At 38.2% G+C, this 15,937-nt stretch overlaps 2 protein-coding genes and 1 pseudogene across 2 annotated transcripts; 2 read left to right on the forward strand and 1 right to left on the reverse strand.

The window, feature by feature from the left end:
* Positions 1-1,020: 1,020 nt before the first annotated feature.
* Positions 1,021-4,637, forward strand: LOC121781154 (hydroxyproline O-galactosyltransferase GALT6-like). The gene is made up of 7 exons (XM_042178860.1): positions 1,021-1,818; positions 2,530-2,687; positions 2,760-3,050; positions 3,137-3,265; positions 3,340-3,513; positions 4,070-4,177; positions 4,262-4,637. The coding sequence occupies exons 1-7, from the start codon at positions 1,053-1,055 to the stop codon at positions 4,469-4,471; spliced, it is 1,836 nt and encodes a 611-aa protein (XP_042034794.1). The 5' UTR covers positions 1,021-1,052; the 3' UTR covers positions 4,472-4,637.
* A 2,930-nt stretch (positions 4,638-7,567) lies between these two features.
* LOC121781750 lies at positions 7,568-8,932 on the forward strand (annotated as a pseudogene).
* Positions 8,933-9,072: 140 nt separating this feature from the next.
* On the reverse strand, positions 9,073-15,454 carry LOC121782479 (DDT domain-containing protein DDR4-like). The gene is made up of 12 exons (XM_042180340.1): positions 14,456-15,454; positions 14,233-14,343; positions 12,623-12,709; positions 12,502-12,539; positions 12,309-12,390; positions 11,953-12,059; positions 11,619-11,775; positions 11,031-11,123; positions 10,743-10,866; positions 10,600-10,642; positions 10,264-10,491; positions 9,073-10,168 (listed from the first exon to the last, which is right to left on the reverse strand). The coding sequence occupies exons 1-12, from the start codon at positions 14,993-14,995 to the stop codon at positions 9,415-9,417; spliced, it is 2,364 nt and encodes a 787-aa protein (XP_042036274.1). The 5' UTR covers positions 14,996-15,454; the 3' UTR covers positions 9,073-9,414.
* Positions 15,455-15,937: the final 483 nt, after the last annotated feature.

The raw sequence follows: 15,937 nt of genomic DNA on the forward strand, positions 1-15,937 counted from the left end.
GTAATTAAATCATTATATTCATATTTAATTAATACTATATAATACCTTATCAATTTTTTTTTTCGATTTTATGAGTTCACCAAATTAGCTTCATTCTATTCATGAAATTTTCACTATTTTTTTCTTTTTTACTTTCAAACTTTACCCGCATTCTTTCTCATCTAATTTATTCACATATTAAAATTCGTATCATCCACATTACTATTTTCATAAATTGTGAAATATGAAAATAAGATTAATAGTTTATTACTACATTCATTCAAAATTAATCATATTTACTATGTTGAGCCGTCCACCATTAGTACTCTCTATCTATTAATGATAATTTTCTTTATTTGAAAATGTGGGCCATAATATTATTTTTATTTAAAACTCCTGTCATCCACTATTAATATTGTACCATTTTTCTCTTTCTTTCCTCAATTGTACCGTGCACATCTCTTTTATTTTATTCATTATGCATTATAACTTGTATAATTCACAAATAAGATTATTTTTTTGCAGGGAGTATAAAAATGATATACATTAACTTACTATGATTATATTCTTTCATATTTCTCTAAACGTTTAACATTATTTTTCTCTTTTATCTCTCTTTTATTTTATTAATTTTGCATTGAAATTTGTAATGTATAATGTCTTCTACCGATTCTTCTATTTCTTTCTCCAATTTTACGTGCAACTATCTTCTAATTTATCAATTGTGTAGTATAACTCGTATAGTCAGCCAAATGAGATTATACTTTTGCTATGACTATATTCTTTCATATTTCTTTAAATGCATGAGAATCTTACAATTAATGGCTGACTCATTTCAAGTCAAAATTAAAGTGTCTTGCCTACCAAATCAAGAATTGACCGTCCCCTGCAAGAACTCTCTTCCTATATATGCGTCAAGAAGGTTTTGTGCTCTGCTTATACTCTGCTTTCCTCCCCTTCTCTCCATTTTACACAGTTTGTTTCATGAAAACTCGCCATTACAAAACGCGATTATACTGATAGTTTCATCCTCTGTTTTTTCCCTCCCATTTCTTGATACAAAAACAGAGAAAATGAAAAGGACGAAATCCGACGTCTTGGCTACTCTAAGCCGGCAAAAATCAACCCGCATTCAAACCATCTTCATCGCCCTTGGCTCAATTCTGCTCATTTTCGAAGTCTTGCACATGTTCAAAAACGGGATACACTCTGTTTCCCAAGAAATTCTGTATAGCAGCAGCGCTAATGGCTTGTTAGATTCCAAGCTCGTGATGGAAATTTTGGAGGGGAGAGAGTCTCCCATTCGCCCAATCGACGCCCTATTTCAACCAAGAAAGCGTGTAGAAATCAAGCGGCTCCCGAAAAGGCTACTCTCTGGCTTGAATTTCACTGCAATTCCATCTCCGAGCAGTAAAAATGGAATCTTGAAGTCGGCAAACGACGCCGTTGAGCAGGGGAGGAGGCTTTGGGGGGAGCTTGAGAGTGGCGGCGGTGTGGAAGGGAATGTGAGTGAGAAGGTTGAGAAGTGCCCTTCTTCGGTTTTGATTACAGGGGATGAGTTTGGGAAGGATGGGGGGGTGGCGGTGCTGCCGTGTGGGCTGACGCTGGGGTCGCATGTCACGGTGGTGGGGAGGCCGGTGGCGGGGCAGTTTTTGGTGGAGCTGCAGGGGCTGAGGACGGTGGAAGGGGAGGATCCGCCGCGGATACTGCATTTCAATCCGCGGCTGGATGGGGATTTTAGCGGGGCGCCTGTGATCGAGCTCAACACGTGTTATAGGATGCAGTGGGGAGAGGCGCAGCGCTGCGAAGGGTGGAGGTCGGATGCTGATCAGCCGACTGGTGAGTGGAAGGAGGGAGTTGCTCTGTTTTTGGATTTGGATTTGAGTTGTGTGTTTTTGCATTGTTTGATTTGAGTGGTTTCATGTGTTTGTGTTTAGTGCGGATGGAGAGTGGAATATGTTGAATTTCATGTGGTTTGGATGATGTTCATGTTCGTTTTTGTGTTTTGTGCTCGTGTTTACATTAGGAAAGAAGTAATGTAGATGGAGATGGTGATGGGGGGCTATAAGCATTTGGGAATTTCATGTGGTTTGGATGATGTTCATGTTCGTTTTTGTGTTTGTGTTTGTGTTTGTGTTTGTGCTCGCACTTACATTAGTCAAGGAGTGTAGATGGAAGGGGGGGTATGTTGGAAGTGAAGTCAGAAGAATTTAGGAATTTCACGTGGTTTAGATGATGTTCGTGTCCGTTTTTGTGTTTTTGCTCGTGTTTACATTAGTCAAGAAGTAGTGTAGATGGAGAGGGGGGATGTATTGGAAGTGCAATCAGAAGAATTTAGGAGTTAGATGCTGAAAATAAGATGCATATATGTATAACCCTTAACCATCATAGGTTGAATGAGGCTCGGCCATAGAGGAACCAGCCTCTGATCTTCGTGGATCGTTTCTATCACCGACTTCAACTTTGTAGCGCGATGTTTATTCTTATGCAGTTTCTTGATGCATTGTTTTCCTATTACAAATGATGGAATACTCCTTTCGCTTATTGCAGTGGATGGATTTGTCCAGTGCGAGAAATGGATTTCAGATGGCAAGGACGGGTTCCCTTTCGCCAAAGAAAAATTGTTTGTTCTTACAATCAAGGCCGGCTTGCAGGGCTTCCATGTGAATGTTGATGGAAAGCATGTTACCTCATTCCCATATCACACTGTGAGTAACTCTCTCGTCTTCACTTTACGTCTCCGACACCACTTTCCAACATTCTATTCGAACGTATCTCAGGGATTCGCCATTGAGGACGCCACTGGACTATATTTGCATAAGCATGTTGATGTGCTCTCCATAGTTGCTGCTTCCTTGCCCACGTCACACCCCAGTTTCGCCCCTCAGAAACATCTCGAGTTGTCTGATAAATGGAAGGCCCCACCTATCCCGAACAAACCAGTCGAACTGTTCATCGGTATTCTTTCTGCTGGCAACCACTTCGCAGAGAGGATGGCCGTGAGGAAGTCTTGGATGCAGCACAAGCTAATCAGATCATCAAACGTTGTTGCTCGTTTCTTCGTGGCCATGGTAGGTTAAAGTGATTGATCTCTTGAAATATGTTGAAGTCTTTTTTTAAACCTCTGTTGAATGCTTTTGAGAATTGATTTGGACAGGATAAGAAAAGGGAAGTGAATGAACAAGTCAAGAAAGAAGCTGAGTTTTTCGGAGATGTTGTCATAGTCCCCTACAAGGACACGTACGACCTTGTTGTTCTCAAAACGGTTGCCATCTGCGAATATGGGGTGAGTATAGGTTTAAGAATCGAACGATTCACTACCCTTTTCCTGCATAATTAACCAAGTATCGTTTTTTCCAGGTTCGTACCGTATCAGCCCGTCACATTATGAAGGGCGACGACGACACATTTGTTAGAGTAGATGCAGTCATCGAAGCAGCAACAGCAAGAAAAGATGGCAGAAGCTTGTATATTGGAAACATGAATTACTTCCATGAGCCCCTACGCAGTGGCAAATGGACCGTTACTTATGAGGTAATAAGCCAATCTTGGTTTTTTCCTTCCTCGTCGTGGTCCTTCTTTACTCCATGCTGTCGATTATATCCCAACTCTGTAAAAATTGTTGCAAGTGAACTACCCGAAAAAGCTATGTTCTGGTAGGCTGTGGTATTTTACGTATATCTTCCAAACCAATAGGATTTTTTGAAAAATTATTTTTCGAGATGAAAATAGACTTCTTAAAGTTTGTAGAACCGATAAACGAAACCTCTAAAGTTCACTGTTCGAATGAAGTAGGCCTTGTGCAAGTCAGTGAAATGCAATGAAGTTATTGAAATTTGGTAAATAAAAGTTGGATGCTGTTTGCTGCTATTGCTTATTGACTAGTTGAATTCTAGCCTCTAGGACATGTTTCTGTGTCAGTAAAGCTTCTCGTTCGCGTTTTAATCTGCGCTGTCAAGCTTGTACTATCAAATTTATGAGTGCCTAAGCTGTCTCAAAATAGGTTCATGGATTTAATTTCTTTGTAATGGTGAAAACATACAAACCATGATACTAATGGGATTGGCCTCATTCTGTTTTGGTGGCTCAGGAATGGCCAGAACAAGTCTACCCGCCTTATGCAAACGGGCCAGGCTACATAATCTCATCCGACATTGCAAAGGCCATTCTATCCGACTTTGAGAAGCACGAGCTGAGGGTAAAGTTGCACGTTCCCCACCATCACATTAATGTGCTTATGTTGTGATCTATGAAAAACTGATGATGCTTCCTTTATTGACAGTTGTTCAAAATGGAAGATGTTAGCATGGGAATGTGGGTGGAGAAGTTCAACAAAACGAGACCAGTAGAGTACGTTCATAGCGAGAAATTCTGTCAGTTCGGCTGCATAGAACAATACATAACCGCGCACTATCAGTCTCCAAGGCAGATGATCTGCCTCTGGCATAAGCTGAAACTGCAGGGAGAGCCTCTGTGCTGCAACGTGAGATGACGAACAGAGATCCATACGGCGTTTAAACATAACAGGTAGCCTTAGAAACAACTTTTTTTGCAGCTTTAGTATTTCATCTTGGAACTGTTCCTGAGCTCCTCAAGGTTGGTTAATTTTCTAAACGACGTCGTTTTATAGAAAAGAATAGAACATAGGATGAATGTATGTGCAGCTAATGTTACTACACCTAGTTTTGCAATTGATCATATGATCTTTAGCTAATTATGGTTTTATTTGCTATAGAACACATAAAAACTAATTGATAATCCAAATGAATAAATTGATTTTTAATGGAGACGCACAGCCAGAAATGGTTAAGTACTTAAAGCTTAAGCACTTAGATACCCGAGTGTTTGTCTCCATTTTCGGCATCTTTGTGCACTCAAAAGCACTTAACATCATTCATATTTGCTCCATTATTTTATTTTTTTATCTTTATGTATTAATATAAGATAAAATAAAACAAAATTAATAATTTTATTAAACAACTAAAATAAAAGTTGTGACTTGTGTAGAAATTGTTGAGGTCTAGGTATATTTATAGGTGGGAAAGGATTAAAAAAATTAAAAAGAAAAAAATATAGCCGTTTGGAAATTTAATTTTTTTAATTAAAATTCATTTTTGCATTTGAATTTTATAAGAAAACATAAAAATTGGGTGAGATATGTAGCAAGCCATGACCGTCTCACCCATCTGCGTGCTTTTGTAGGCATAATCATTAATCACGGAAACCGAGCATGCATTGGGCAATGGGCAGCGCTACAACGTGCTTAGTGGTTGAGCATGCGACGACGTACTATGAGCAACCACTAAGCACTGCGATAAACTAGTACTATTATTTAGATTTAAGTATATAATTTTAAATTGATTTTGTCCATTATCCTCTAAAGTAAGGCTAGTTGACAAAAAAAGTTCAAGAATTTAACATGGATAAAATTATTTTAATCATACCAAAAAATATTACAGATTATTTGTATGACTGTGTCACTGTCTTTTTTTGTTCTCATATGATTGAATTCTAGTATTGCACAACCTCGTACGGATCTTAACTTTTCGGACGGTCTAATTTAATTTCATATAAGAATATATGAAAAAAAAGTAAAAACAGAAAAGGAAATATACATGTATAACTGATTTGATCATAGTATAATTGTTTTATAACTGAATTTCTTATTAAATTTAACAATATATTTTAAATTTAACAATGCCATGAACAAAGTTACCCTATTTTGTTGTACAAATTAAGCATATTCTACAATGTTCTATGCAACATGTTGTTCGATTTGATAAATTAGATAAGATCGAGTCTTGTGAATGTTATTGGTTAAATAGATATAGTCCCACGGATTAATTTAACTACAAGTTAATCTTTTAGTGTAAGTGAAGATTTGTAATCAAAGATAACATCTTTTGCTCATCTCTTCAACTTTGCCATTTGTATGGATGCTTCTTAATATTCTAGTTATACAAATCTAAAGAGGTTTCATATGAGAATGATTTTGACTAGAGCAAACTCGTATTTCGATCTACGATTTGATTTAGGACAATTGACCACAAATACCATTAGTTTTAGCTATACAAAAATATATTCACATAAAAAGAGATTTCACATAAGATTGTCTTTGACTATGACGACCTTATACTTCGATCTTCGATATACGGTTTGATTTAGAGCAATGTACCATAAAAACCACTAAATTTGGACTCTTCTTCTTCATATTCTATTTATACAAATATTGTACACAAAGGTGGCGTTCAGTTGCCATGACTAATATCATGAGACTATCCATCTAGGATTAAGTTGTGGGATTATTTTAGTTGGAGGGAGGAAACTATGACTAATTATCATGAGACTATCCATCTAGGATTAAGTTGAAGGGTTCAATCTTATGAACCAAACATGATACATATTTAATCATGAGATTTAATCTTGCCAACCGAACACCCCCAAAGATGTTTTACATGAGATTGACTTTGACTAAAATGACTTTTACTTCATTCTAGAGTTCATTTTAGGCCAATTTATAAAAAAAAAATAAGGCATTAAATTTTATGATATTCTACTCATTTCCATAATTTTGAAAATCAATTACAAAAATTATGAAATTTGGATTTATTCATGGCAAAAAATCTTGATCGCTTACGTATGATATATTGTTCATATTTTTTAATCAAACAATATTTTTTTATGAAAAGATAACATTGTTTAATTCATTAGTGATGACACCCACATATGATTTTTCATTTATCATATCAAATACTCTACAATTTTTTAAAAAAGTCACCATAAAATAATTGAGAATAAATGCAAATTTGATAATATTTTGGTTGATTTTCAAATTCTGAGTGCCTACAGATAATATATTATTCATATTTTTCAACCAAACAATGTTTGTTTATGAATAGAGATAATTGTTTAACTCGTCGAAGATAACATCCACGTATATTTTTTATTTGTCATATCAAATACAATTCAATAGAAAAAATCACCATGAAAGAAATAACTAAAAACAAATTCAAATTTCATAATTTTTTCTTCTTAATTTTCAAAGTTGCATCAAATCATAATTTAACCAAACTTTATGACTTTATTTTACTTGTGAGCACATCGTAGGCGAGATATGACGTGGCAATATTATCCTTATTTTTTAATTATTTCTCCTAGTAATTACCCTTGTTATTCTCGTTCATCCAACCACGTCTATAACCAATTCTCTCACTCTTCAAGCAACCATTGTAATTGAAGCTTTTGCACCAAACCTTCATTCTTATGTGACTCTTGCCTTTAATTGTTATCACCCTCATCAAATTTCTTCATCATCAGTCAAATTCCTTCAACCACTCAATGAGCTTTTAAACATAGACTAATACTTTCCATAATTTAATGAATCGCAAATCATTCGTGTAACTCCTGCAGAATTCTGAATTGGCTTCGCAGTCGAACACTTTAAATGGCTTTTGTAGATCTATATTCAAGAGGGATTTTAATTTTGACAAGAAGTTCTTGCAAAGAAACATGGAATAATAGTTAACACATTTGAACTTGTTTTGAAATCATTCTCTTTACCTACTTTTTCATACTCTTCTGCTGTAAGATGATCCGCCGGAACTGTCCGACGCAGCTCCGCCGTTACATTGAGAAACTCACCGAGAGGCTGTCCGGATTCTTGAATCCGGACATCCAGGTCTTGATCCACGAGTACGCCGGAAGTCATCTCCGGCGCCACGAGGCCTACGGTACTTGAGTGTGAAATTGCCCGACGCCAAACGGCTCAAGGCCGTGATGACGAACAAGAACAAGGCTCAAGGCCGTGATGACGAACAAGAACAAGGTGATGCTGAGCATGGATGAGTACGACGGACGTGTTCAACGGAGTCGAGGTGAAATGGATCTCCGGGAAGGCTCCTTCCCGGGCCAGCGGGGCCTCGTACTACCCGGAGCCCGAGCAGAGGTACTACAAGCTCAAGTTCGACAAGTGCTACAAGAAGATGATGACGGAGGATTACCTGCAGCATGTCTGTCTTTAAGAGAGGGAGAGAGATTCGGGTCGCGAACAGGCAGCGGAGGCTCTACACGAATGGCAAGTCTACCACCTGGAGCCATATTGTGTTTGAGCATCCAGCCAAGTTCGCGACTCTGGCAATGGAGCCGAGAGAAGGAGGAGATCGTGGAGGATCTGCTGACTTTCATAAAGAGTAAAGATTACTATGCAAGAATCGGCAAGGTGTGGAAAAGGGGTTATCTGCTGTATGGCCCTCCCGGAACAGGAAAATCTACGATGATCACAGCCATGGCTAACTTACTCAGCTATGATGTCTATGATCTAGAGCTTACCTCGGTGAAGGACAACTCGGAGCTCAGGAAGCTTTTGATAAACACGACTGCTAAATCAATCATCGTGATAGAGGATATCGATTGCTCCCTCAACTTAACAGGCCAGAGGGAGAAGAAAGAGGAGAAACCTGCAGGAGAGAAGCCTGGAAAAGTCGAGAAAAAGACGACTCCTTGTAAGGAGAAGACTGAGAAGGAAGAGAGTGACAGCAAAGTCACTCTCTCAGGCCTGCTGAATTTCATAGACGGCCTCTGGTCTGCTTGTGCAGGGGAGAGATTAATCGTATTCACAACAAACCACGTGGATAAGCTTGATCCAGCTCTTACAAGAAGGGGCCGGATGGACAAACATATCGAGCTATCTTACTGCAAATACGAAGGATTTTAAGTGCTCGCGAAGAATTACCTGGAACTTGAAGCACATCCATTGTTCCAATCCATAGAGGAGCTGATCCAGGAGGTCCAGACATCACCAGCTGATGTTGCAGAAAACCTAATGCCAAAATCTGCAAAAGATGATCCAGAGCAAAGCCTTCGAAATCTCATATGCATTCTTGAGGAAACAAAGAACAGCAAGTGCACAGAAGTTAAAGACGCAGAGATCAACCACAATGCAACTGCTATTTAATCAGTAGGAAATAGGTAATAGTAAACGACATAGGACTCATAGTTCCCTCGACACAGTAGTTATCTATCTAGACATAAGGCATCATTTTGACACTTAACACATGGATGTTAACCAGAGAAATATAACGCTGAGCCACAGAGTTTAATAAAAAGCGAATACTTTTGTTGCAAATATTAGTTAAGCTATTGTACAACGTCTCAATCAGAAGAGTAAGAACTCCCAACAGAACTTCTCATCCGTGCCATTTCTTTCTTAAAAGTGAAAACATAATGTAGAACCGACTTAATCTACACACCATCTTCTCAGCAAAAAGACACTCCCAGCAGGAAAAGATAAATAAACTGCAAGAGGGACGTCGCTCGAGTTTTGGCAAGTAAGAACTCTCTAATAGATGGAATGGACTGCCACGAAAATCATCAACCAGACGTATCAGCCTCATCAAGGTAAAACTTGTTGCTCCTCTCTTTTGGTAGAAGGGACGCTCAGAAGTCATCTCTGTCTTCGTCTCTCATTGAGTTGGGACCATCGTCGAACCCAGAACCTGGAGCAAGTTCATTAAGATCAAGAAAACGTCTTTTGCTCACCCCTTCAACTTCTTCTTCATCTTTGTGGTTCTCTTGTTCTGGTGGAATTGGTGGCTTTTCCTCAACGGCCTCCGGTTGCTGCTCCTCAATAGGCTGATGATCGGAATGGATATCCTGGATGTCCTCCTGGTTACTGATTTTCTCATCGGAATCTTGGATACTGGTTGAGAACTCTGCGTCACCGCCACTTGAGTATGAGGGCTCGTCTGGAGCATTCGATTTCTCAGGTTTTGTTTCTTCATTGTCAGATTCAGACACCTCATATTGTCTATAATTGATACGGGTGGCCCTTTTACTTCGTCTGAGACCTGGCTGGAGGTCACCAACTGACCTCAGTTTTGTTTCCCTCCTAGTTCGGCCGGGCAATGCTCTGGTTCGGCGTGGTGGCGCATCACTATCCTCACTGGAACTTAATACATCATCTTCCTCCTCCTCTTCCTCCTCTTCATGATTTTCTTCATCCCAGTGGTACTCCTCATCGCCTTCGGAGCTACTTGACATCTTCCTTCGCTTCTTTCTTTTAAGATATTCATCATCATAAACCACTTCCCCAACTATGTCATCATCACTGTCAAATTCTGCTTCAGCATCTGAGACTGCTTCTACGTATTCATTCACTGAATAACGTTCAGGCCTTTGCCTCCGGCGATCACTACAAGACAAAAAAAACAAGTAATTTGTAAATTCATTAAGAATGATGAGAGGATTTCAAGCAAACAAACCATCCGGGGGAGTGAATTATCATACCCTCGGTCTAACGTTTCAGTTTTGTGATCTTCATAAAATTCTCCGTCATCGTCATCGCCAACGCCATCGCCGTCACCATCGTCATCGTAAGGAGATTTGGGAGAAACAGCGCTGAAAGTGAGGTTTTGAGAGTGGTGTGACGGGCCATCCAATCTACCATTTCTAGAAACTTCATGTTTCACAGGAGGATCTCTTCCATCAAAAGGTTCGGGTGATTGCTTGTTCGCCCTGGTAGGGATTATAAGAAGAAAAAAGGGTGAAATTTTTCCAAAATAAAATATAAGGAAAAGTGATGTTACAAGTAGTTGTAGAAATTCTGGGTGCTAAGATCCTCACTTGGTGACCTTTATAGCTTCATTTATTGATCGATCATAATCATCTGCAAAAAATGGAAGAATAATATCAATGGTGGACTGGGAAAAATTAATCCAAAGCATAAACAAGGGCGGAAGTCTACTAAGAAGCCATATGGCACATACCAAAAGTATAGGTCACAGGTTTTCTATCACGGAGAGAGCGTCCGGCAGCGATACCATCCATGCCAATCATGTTATCGAGCATAAGTGCTTGTCTATGTTGCTTCTTTAACAGTTTCTCCTTCATCTGGATGAAGATATTTCTTAGAACCAACCACAAAATACAGGAAATGCTTAAAACTAATAAGATGTTCTCTTCAAGAAAGGGATTAATTAACTTAATCCAGGACAATGACCAAAGTAAAAGAAAATGCATGGAAAATCATCTTTCGGTAGAGAACAATTTACCACCTTGTGGACCTTCTCAATTTCAGGAAGCATGACATTTTTCAATTTCTTCCCAACAGACACCTCGGTTCTATTTTTACTTGAAAAGAGCTTCTCCTGTAAGCAACAAACATAAAAGTGACAATCAAAACATGTGCCAGAAATAAAAGTAAAGTTGAATTTTCAGAAAGTATGTATTGTAAGCTTTGCCAAGGATATGAGGTCGGGCAATGGAAAAGAAAATAAGATTCAGACCAGACACCTAAAAAACACACAATCAGGTGCACACTCAGAATTCAACTGTGGCCTCTTATGCTGTTTATCTAACACAAACTCCCCAAGGCTCTTAAAAGCATGTATTCATATACATTTGATATCATTTCCAGGCTGGAAAAGGAGATGATTACCAAGGAAAAGTGTAATGTTCAATGCAATATGAATGGATTTGTATATTTTCATGTGTTTGTAATGAAATACAGCCAACATGGGAAACCAAAGGGACAAAGAGAAGAATCTGACTTTTGCTTAAAAAAAATATCCATATATATGAATTGACAAAAATAACACTTGCTCAAGACATAGCAATAAGAATTGACAAAAATCAAGACTTACAGAAACAATCAGGAATTCATCTAAATTAGTGGCAACTGCTTCCCATTGATATGATGAATGAGGAATAGGTGGAATATTCCTACCCCTTCCTTTTTTCACCTCAACATTCCTAATCTCTCTGTATAGTCGATGGCCAATGATGGGATCATCTTCATACCTAGAGAGTAAGAAGCATCCATAAATAACTTTCAAAGTTACATTCTACACAATGAAGTGAATACAGAAGCATGCATGTAAGACACTGAGACACCTCCGTGGTAGAGCTGAACCATCAATAGAAATTATTTACATAGATAACAAAATGTAATCCATCATCACAGAGCCTGTAATTTACCAATATGAGACTCCATAAGAATCGCCCCCTAGGCGTTCTTTGCGAAATATTGAGAGCTGAACACCATGTTTTAATGACTCATCTATGTAGTTCCGTATATCTTCTTGCTGCAAGACAACACGGTTAATTTAGCACTAGTAGAAATCATGAGCAGGAGCCGGGGGGGAGTGTATGTGCAATAATATATTAGAAGCAAAGAACTGCATATGAATCCAGGATTGTTCAAATTTTATAGTTAGAATAACTCAACATCGTTATTTACGCTCCTATGACATAATATAATCCTGTAATGGCCAAAGTTTATCTATTGAAGCTAAGACAGCTATCACCAAGAGAATAATTTACGATATTAATACCTCAACCCGAATATCACATAATGCCTTCAGAATAACCACTCGCATCCCAGGATCAAGTGTGTTGTATGCCTCAATTTCAGTCCTAAAACAAACAAAACTCAACTCTTTTGAGCATATAAACACGTGTTTCTCATGCACACCAACACAAGTACAACAAAAAAAATGGACTTTGTTGAGATATTAATCCACTCACCTGTGTGATGCAACTATCGGTAAATCTCCTTCAGCAACCTGTAGCAGAGAACCACACTAAGTAAAACCAGCATTACTCTGGGAAAGATTGATTAAATATTTAGTATCAATAGTGAGCTTACCCAGTGCCACCAATCCCTCAGCTTTCTACATAGAACAGTAATCCAAGTATCATGATTAAGTGCCATTCTGGTAATAGGAGGAATGGCCTACGATAAGCGAAATACCCGCATAAAGAGAACTGGTTACAATGTTAGCGGCAATGTTTATCAAACAGCAATTTGATAACTATACATACCTTATCAAAAAAAAAAGTCAAGAAAAAAACAAGAATACAAGCAGTTCTCACCTAAACTTGCATAATGCTGTACATTGGAGTTAAATTTGTAATGATGAAGTATTTGGATAGAGTTCTGACAAGGAACTCATAACCTTTCACCCCTTAACTTGCAAAAAACACAAGAATACAAGCAGTTCTCACCTAAACTTGCATAATGCTGTAAGTTAAATTTGGAATGATGAATTATTTGGATAGACCTTTCTATGTCATACCTACGATTATAACAAACTATCATTTGAACCAAAATCAAGAGTGTTAAAAAAATACACATTCATGACACTAAGAATGGTACTGATTGGTGAAAACTATGTCACTGGGGAAACTAAAACAGAGAATTGAAACTTGAATAGATGATCTTTCTTGTGAGAGTTATAATCCTATAAACTCTCGAGATGATGATAACAATACACGTCTTACATTGAAAGATTGAATGGGTTGCAAACAACTTATATAACAATTCCAGTTATATGAAAATGAAACAACTAAAATGACACCTCTAGGTCAAAATAAATGCATGTAACTCGATCTTATGGGCATAATATTGCATTATTGGCCACTAGTCATCTGCAGACAGTAAACACACAACAAAAGAAATTACTTTAGTCCAGCAAATCTAGTCATTACAGATTATTTCCAAGAGTTGTGTCCTACTAAGCATGCGACTAGAGTGATCTGAATAGATGTTGGCTATACTTTGACATTGATCGTCCAGTTATAACATGTGATACCTTAAATTTGCTAATAAATTCAAAAACTCTTTCCTTCACATATACAAAAAGAGCAAAGGTTGTGTACTGAGTCTCTAATGATCAGTTCATTCAAGACACCTTCCACACCTCTTTACATTTATAATTCACAGAATCCCTCATAAGGTTCCAATACTGTGGGCAGTACAATGATCCTCCAAAGGAAGCCCCATAAAACTCAACACAATGGGAAAAAAAAAAGGATAGATTTCGAAAAGAAAGGAAACACAGATCATTAAATTAGTGGCATTAGGGCACACTCTCGTCATAATATATACCCATATTCCATCAAAATGGTTTTTTTTTCCTGCCATCCAGACGGTTATGAAAGTGCTTGAAATTCATGCTTGCTCACTCAAGGAAAAATCAATGCCCACAACTTGTTTTAGTTTTATTTTTTATTTTTGTAGCTAAGACAATCCCTTGCTACAGAGTCTTATCCAAGCAGGAGATAATATACAATATATCTCTCAAAAGGTAATGTTAAACAACTACTACTACATTACAAGAATAAAAAAAATTATAATAACAACATGAACTTCAGAGGATAGACCAAACGAACTATAAACTAACAAAAATGACACTCAAATAACAAAAAAGTTATACTAACAATTAGGAAACTAAAGAAGGAAGTAACAAGACTAACCTTTAACAATGGCATATGTATCTCAGCCAAAGTATTATTCGGATTAATCAAGGCCGTCTCAAACTCCTCTGCCGAAAACTCCACCTTGACATTCAATAGAGGCCTAAATACCTACACCTCACAGCACAAATAAAAAAACACACATCAGCTTCAAAGAACCAAAACTCCACAAAGCTCAAATCTTACTAGTTTCTATTATAAACTTTTCTCGAGTTGAACGTACATTCAAGAAATTGAGAATAGAAGCCAACTGCCACATGGACCGAATATTCCACCGAGGCAGCTGCGACGCCTCTGGCTCTCCTACCAGTGGCGTAACTGCCCTACTACTTGGCAACTGTGCCAACGAAGTAGAGCCATCCTCCTCTCCGCCCTCCTCCTCCTCTTCCCTATAACCATCCTCCTCCTCCGAATCCTCCTTCAATAGCCTCGCCGATAATCTCTCCTTCCTCTTCTTTTTCCTCTTCCTCTCCACCTCCGCCGTAGCCTCCGCCTCAGCTGCAGCTTGCAGCCTTGCTGCCGCCCTCTGCGTGCACGCCCTCGAAGGCCGCTCCCTCCTCGTTACTACACTACTATTACCATTATTTTCACTAGCTGACTTCACATTAGTCTCCTTAATACTCTCGCCCTTGGTGTTATTTTCGACACCGGACTTTCGATTCTCCGAATTTTCCGGCGAGTGGTGGTGGATCGGCGAGTAATGCTCCGGCATGGCGGATGAATCGTCAAGAGAAGGGTTACATGGGAGATCAAGGGCTTGCATTGAAGCAGCCCAGGAATGTTGATTCAAACCAAATGGGCACAATAAAGCTGGGGTTTTTCTCAAAGCTAGCTCAATAATTTGCACGAATCATCAAACAATACCGATAATAATGAAGACGATTGCTGCAAAACGAGAAAAGGGGCAAAATCAGACAATCATAATAATCATTGCTGGGGTACGTGAATAATGGGGGTTTTGGAGCTGCGGTAGGTTCTTCACCCCCTCAGTTTTTAGAGAGAGAAGGGAAAGGAGAGAGAGGAGACAGGAAATTGAGGAGAATCGGATTTTGTAAAAACAAATATAGCTGTGTAAATACGGGGATTTTGGCGAAGGGGGTGAAACTTTGGCGTTGAAAAGGGTGAAATTGGATCAAAATCTACGAGGAGAGGAATTGAATTATTGGGAATTAAATTCTATTTAGGGCTGGGGTTTGAGGGTTTCACTGCATCAGGGTAAAGAGGGGGAGATTCTCTTGTGGTGGATTTCATTGAGTTCACGCTCTACGACGTCGTATCGAGTCGAAGTTTGTTGCAAGTCAATAATTTGTCTTCAATTTCTTCTACAAAATTAAGGAATCAACAATGTGTCAATAGATCTTTGTGACCATGGGATTATCAAGTAATTTCCTTTTTTCATAGTGGTCAAATCTAATCAATTTGTACATAATCTATCAACTTAGTCACTTTTCATTGTCAAGACACTAAGAAATTCATGGGTGGATCCACCTAGATTTTTTTCTAAATATATCAATATTTTATCTAATTTTCCTCTTTTGGGTTTGTGATGGCCTTGCTAATTATACTTACCAATTGTCTTTGGTTTTTAAATAGTAAAATAATAAAACTTGAAAATTGAGGCCCATATATGTTGGTTAATTTTTTAACAATGGTCACACTCCCACATCTTTTGAACATAATACTATACTCCACATACTATGAAAAT

Source organism: Salvia splendens, chromosome 20 (genome assembly GCF_004379255.2).
Source record: "Salvia splendens isolate huo1 chromosome 20, SspV2, whole genome shotgun sequence".
NCBI classification, from domain to species: Eukaryota; Viridiplantae; Streptophyta; class Magnoliopsida; order Lamiales; family Lamiaceae; genus Salvia; species Salvia splendens.

What these genes read in the sequence shown, in the direction of transcription:
- LOC121781154 (XM_042178860.1), top strand. Translation starts at nt 1,053, where the DNA reads ATGAAAAGGACGAAATCCGACGTCTTGGCTACTCTAAGCCGGCAAAAA. An exon ending in GGATGCTGATCAGCCGACTG is followed by an intron (nt 1,819 to 2,529) that starts GTGAGTGGAAGG and finishes CGCTTATTGCAG; the next exon opens with TGGATGGATTTGTCCAGTGC. An exon ending in TTGCCATCTGCGAATATGGG is followed by an intron (nt 3,266 to 3,339) that starts GTGAGTATAGGT and finishes CGTTTTTTCCAG; the next exon opens with GTTCGTACCGTATCAGCCCG.
- LOC121782479 (XM_042180340.1), bottom strand. Translation starts at nt 14,995, where the DNA reads ATGCAAGCCCTTGATCTCCCATGTAACCCTTCTCTTGACGATTCATCC. An exon ending in CTATTCTCAATTTCTTGAAT is followed by an intron (nt 14,344 to 14,455) that starts GTACGTTCAACT and finishes TGTGAGGTGTAG; the next exon opens with GTATTTAGGCCTCTATTGAA. An exon ending in TATGTGATATTCGGGTTGAG is followed by an intron (nt 12,060 to 12,308) that starts GTATTAATATCG and finishes GTTGTCTTGCAG; the next exon opens with CAAGAAGATATACGGAACTA.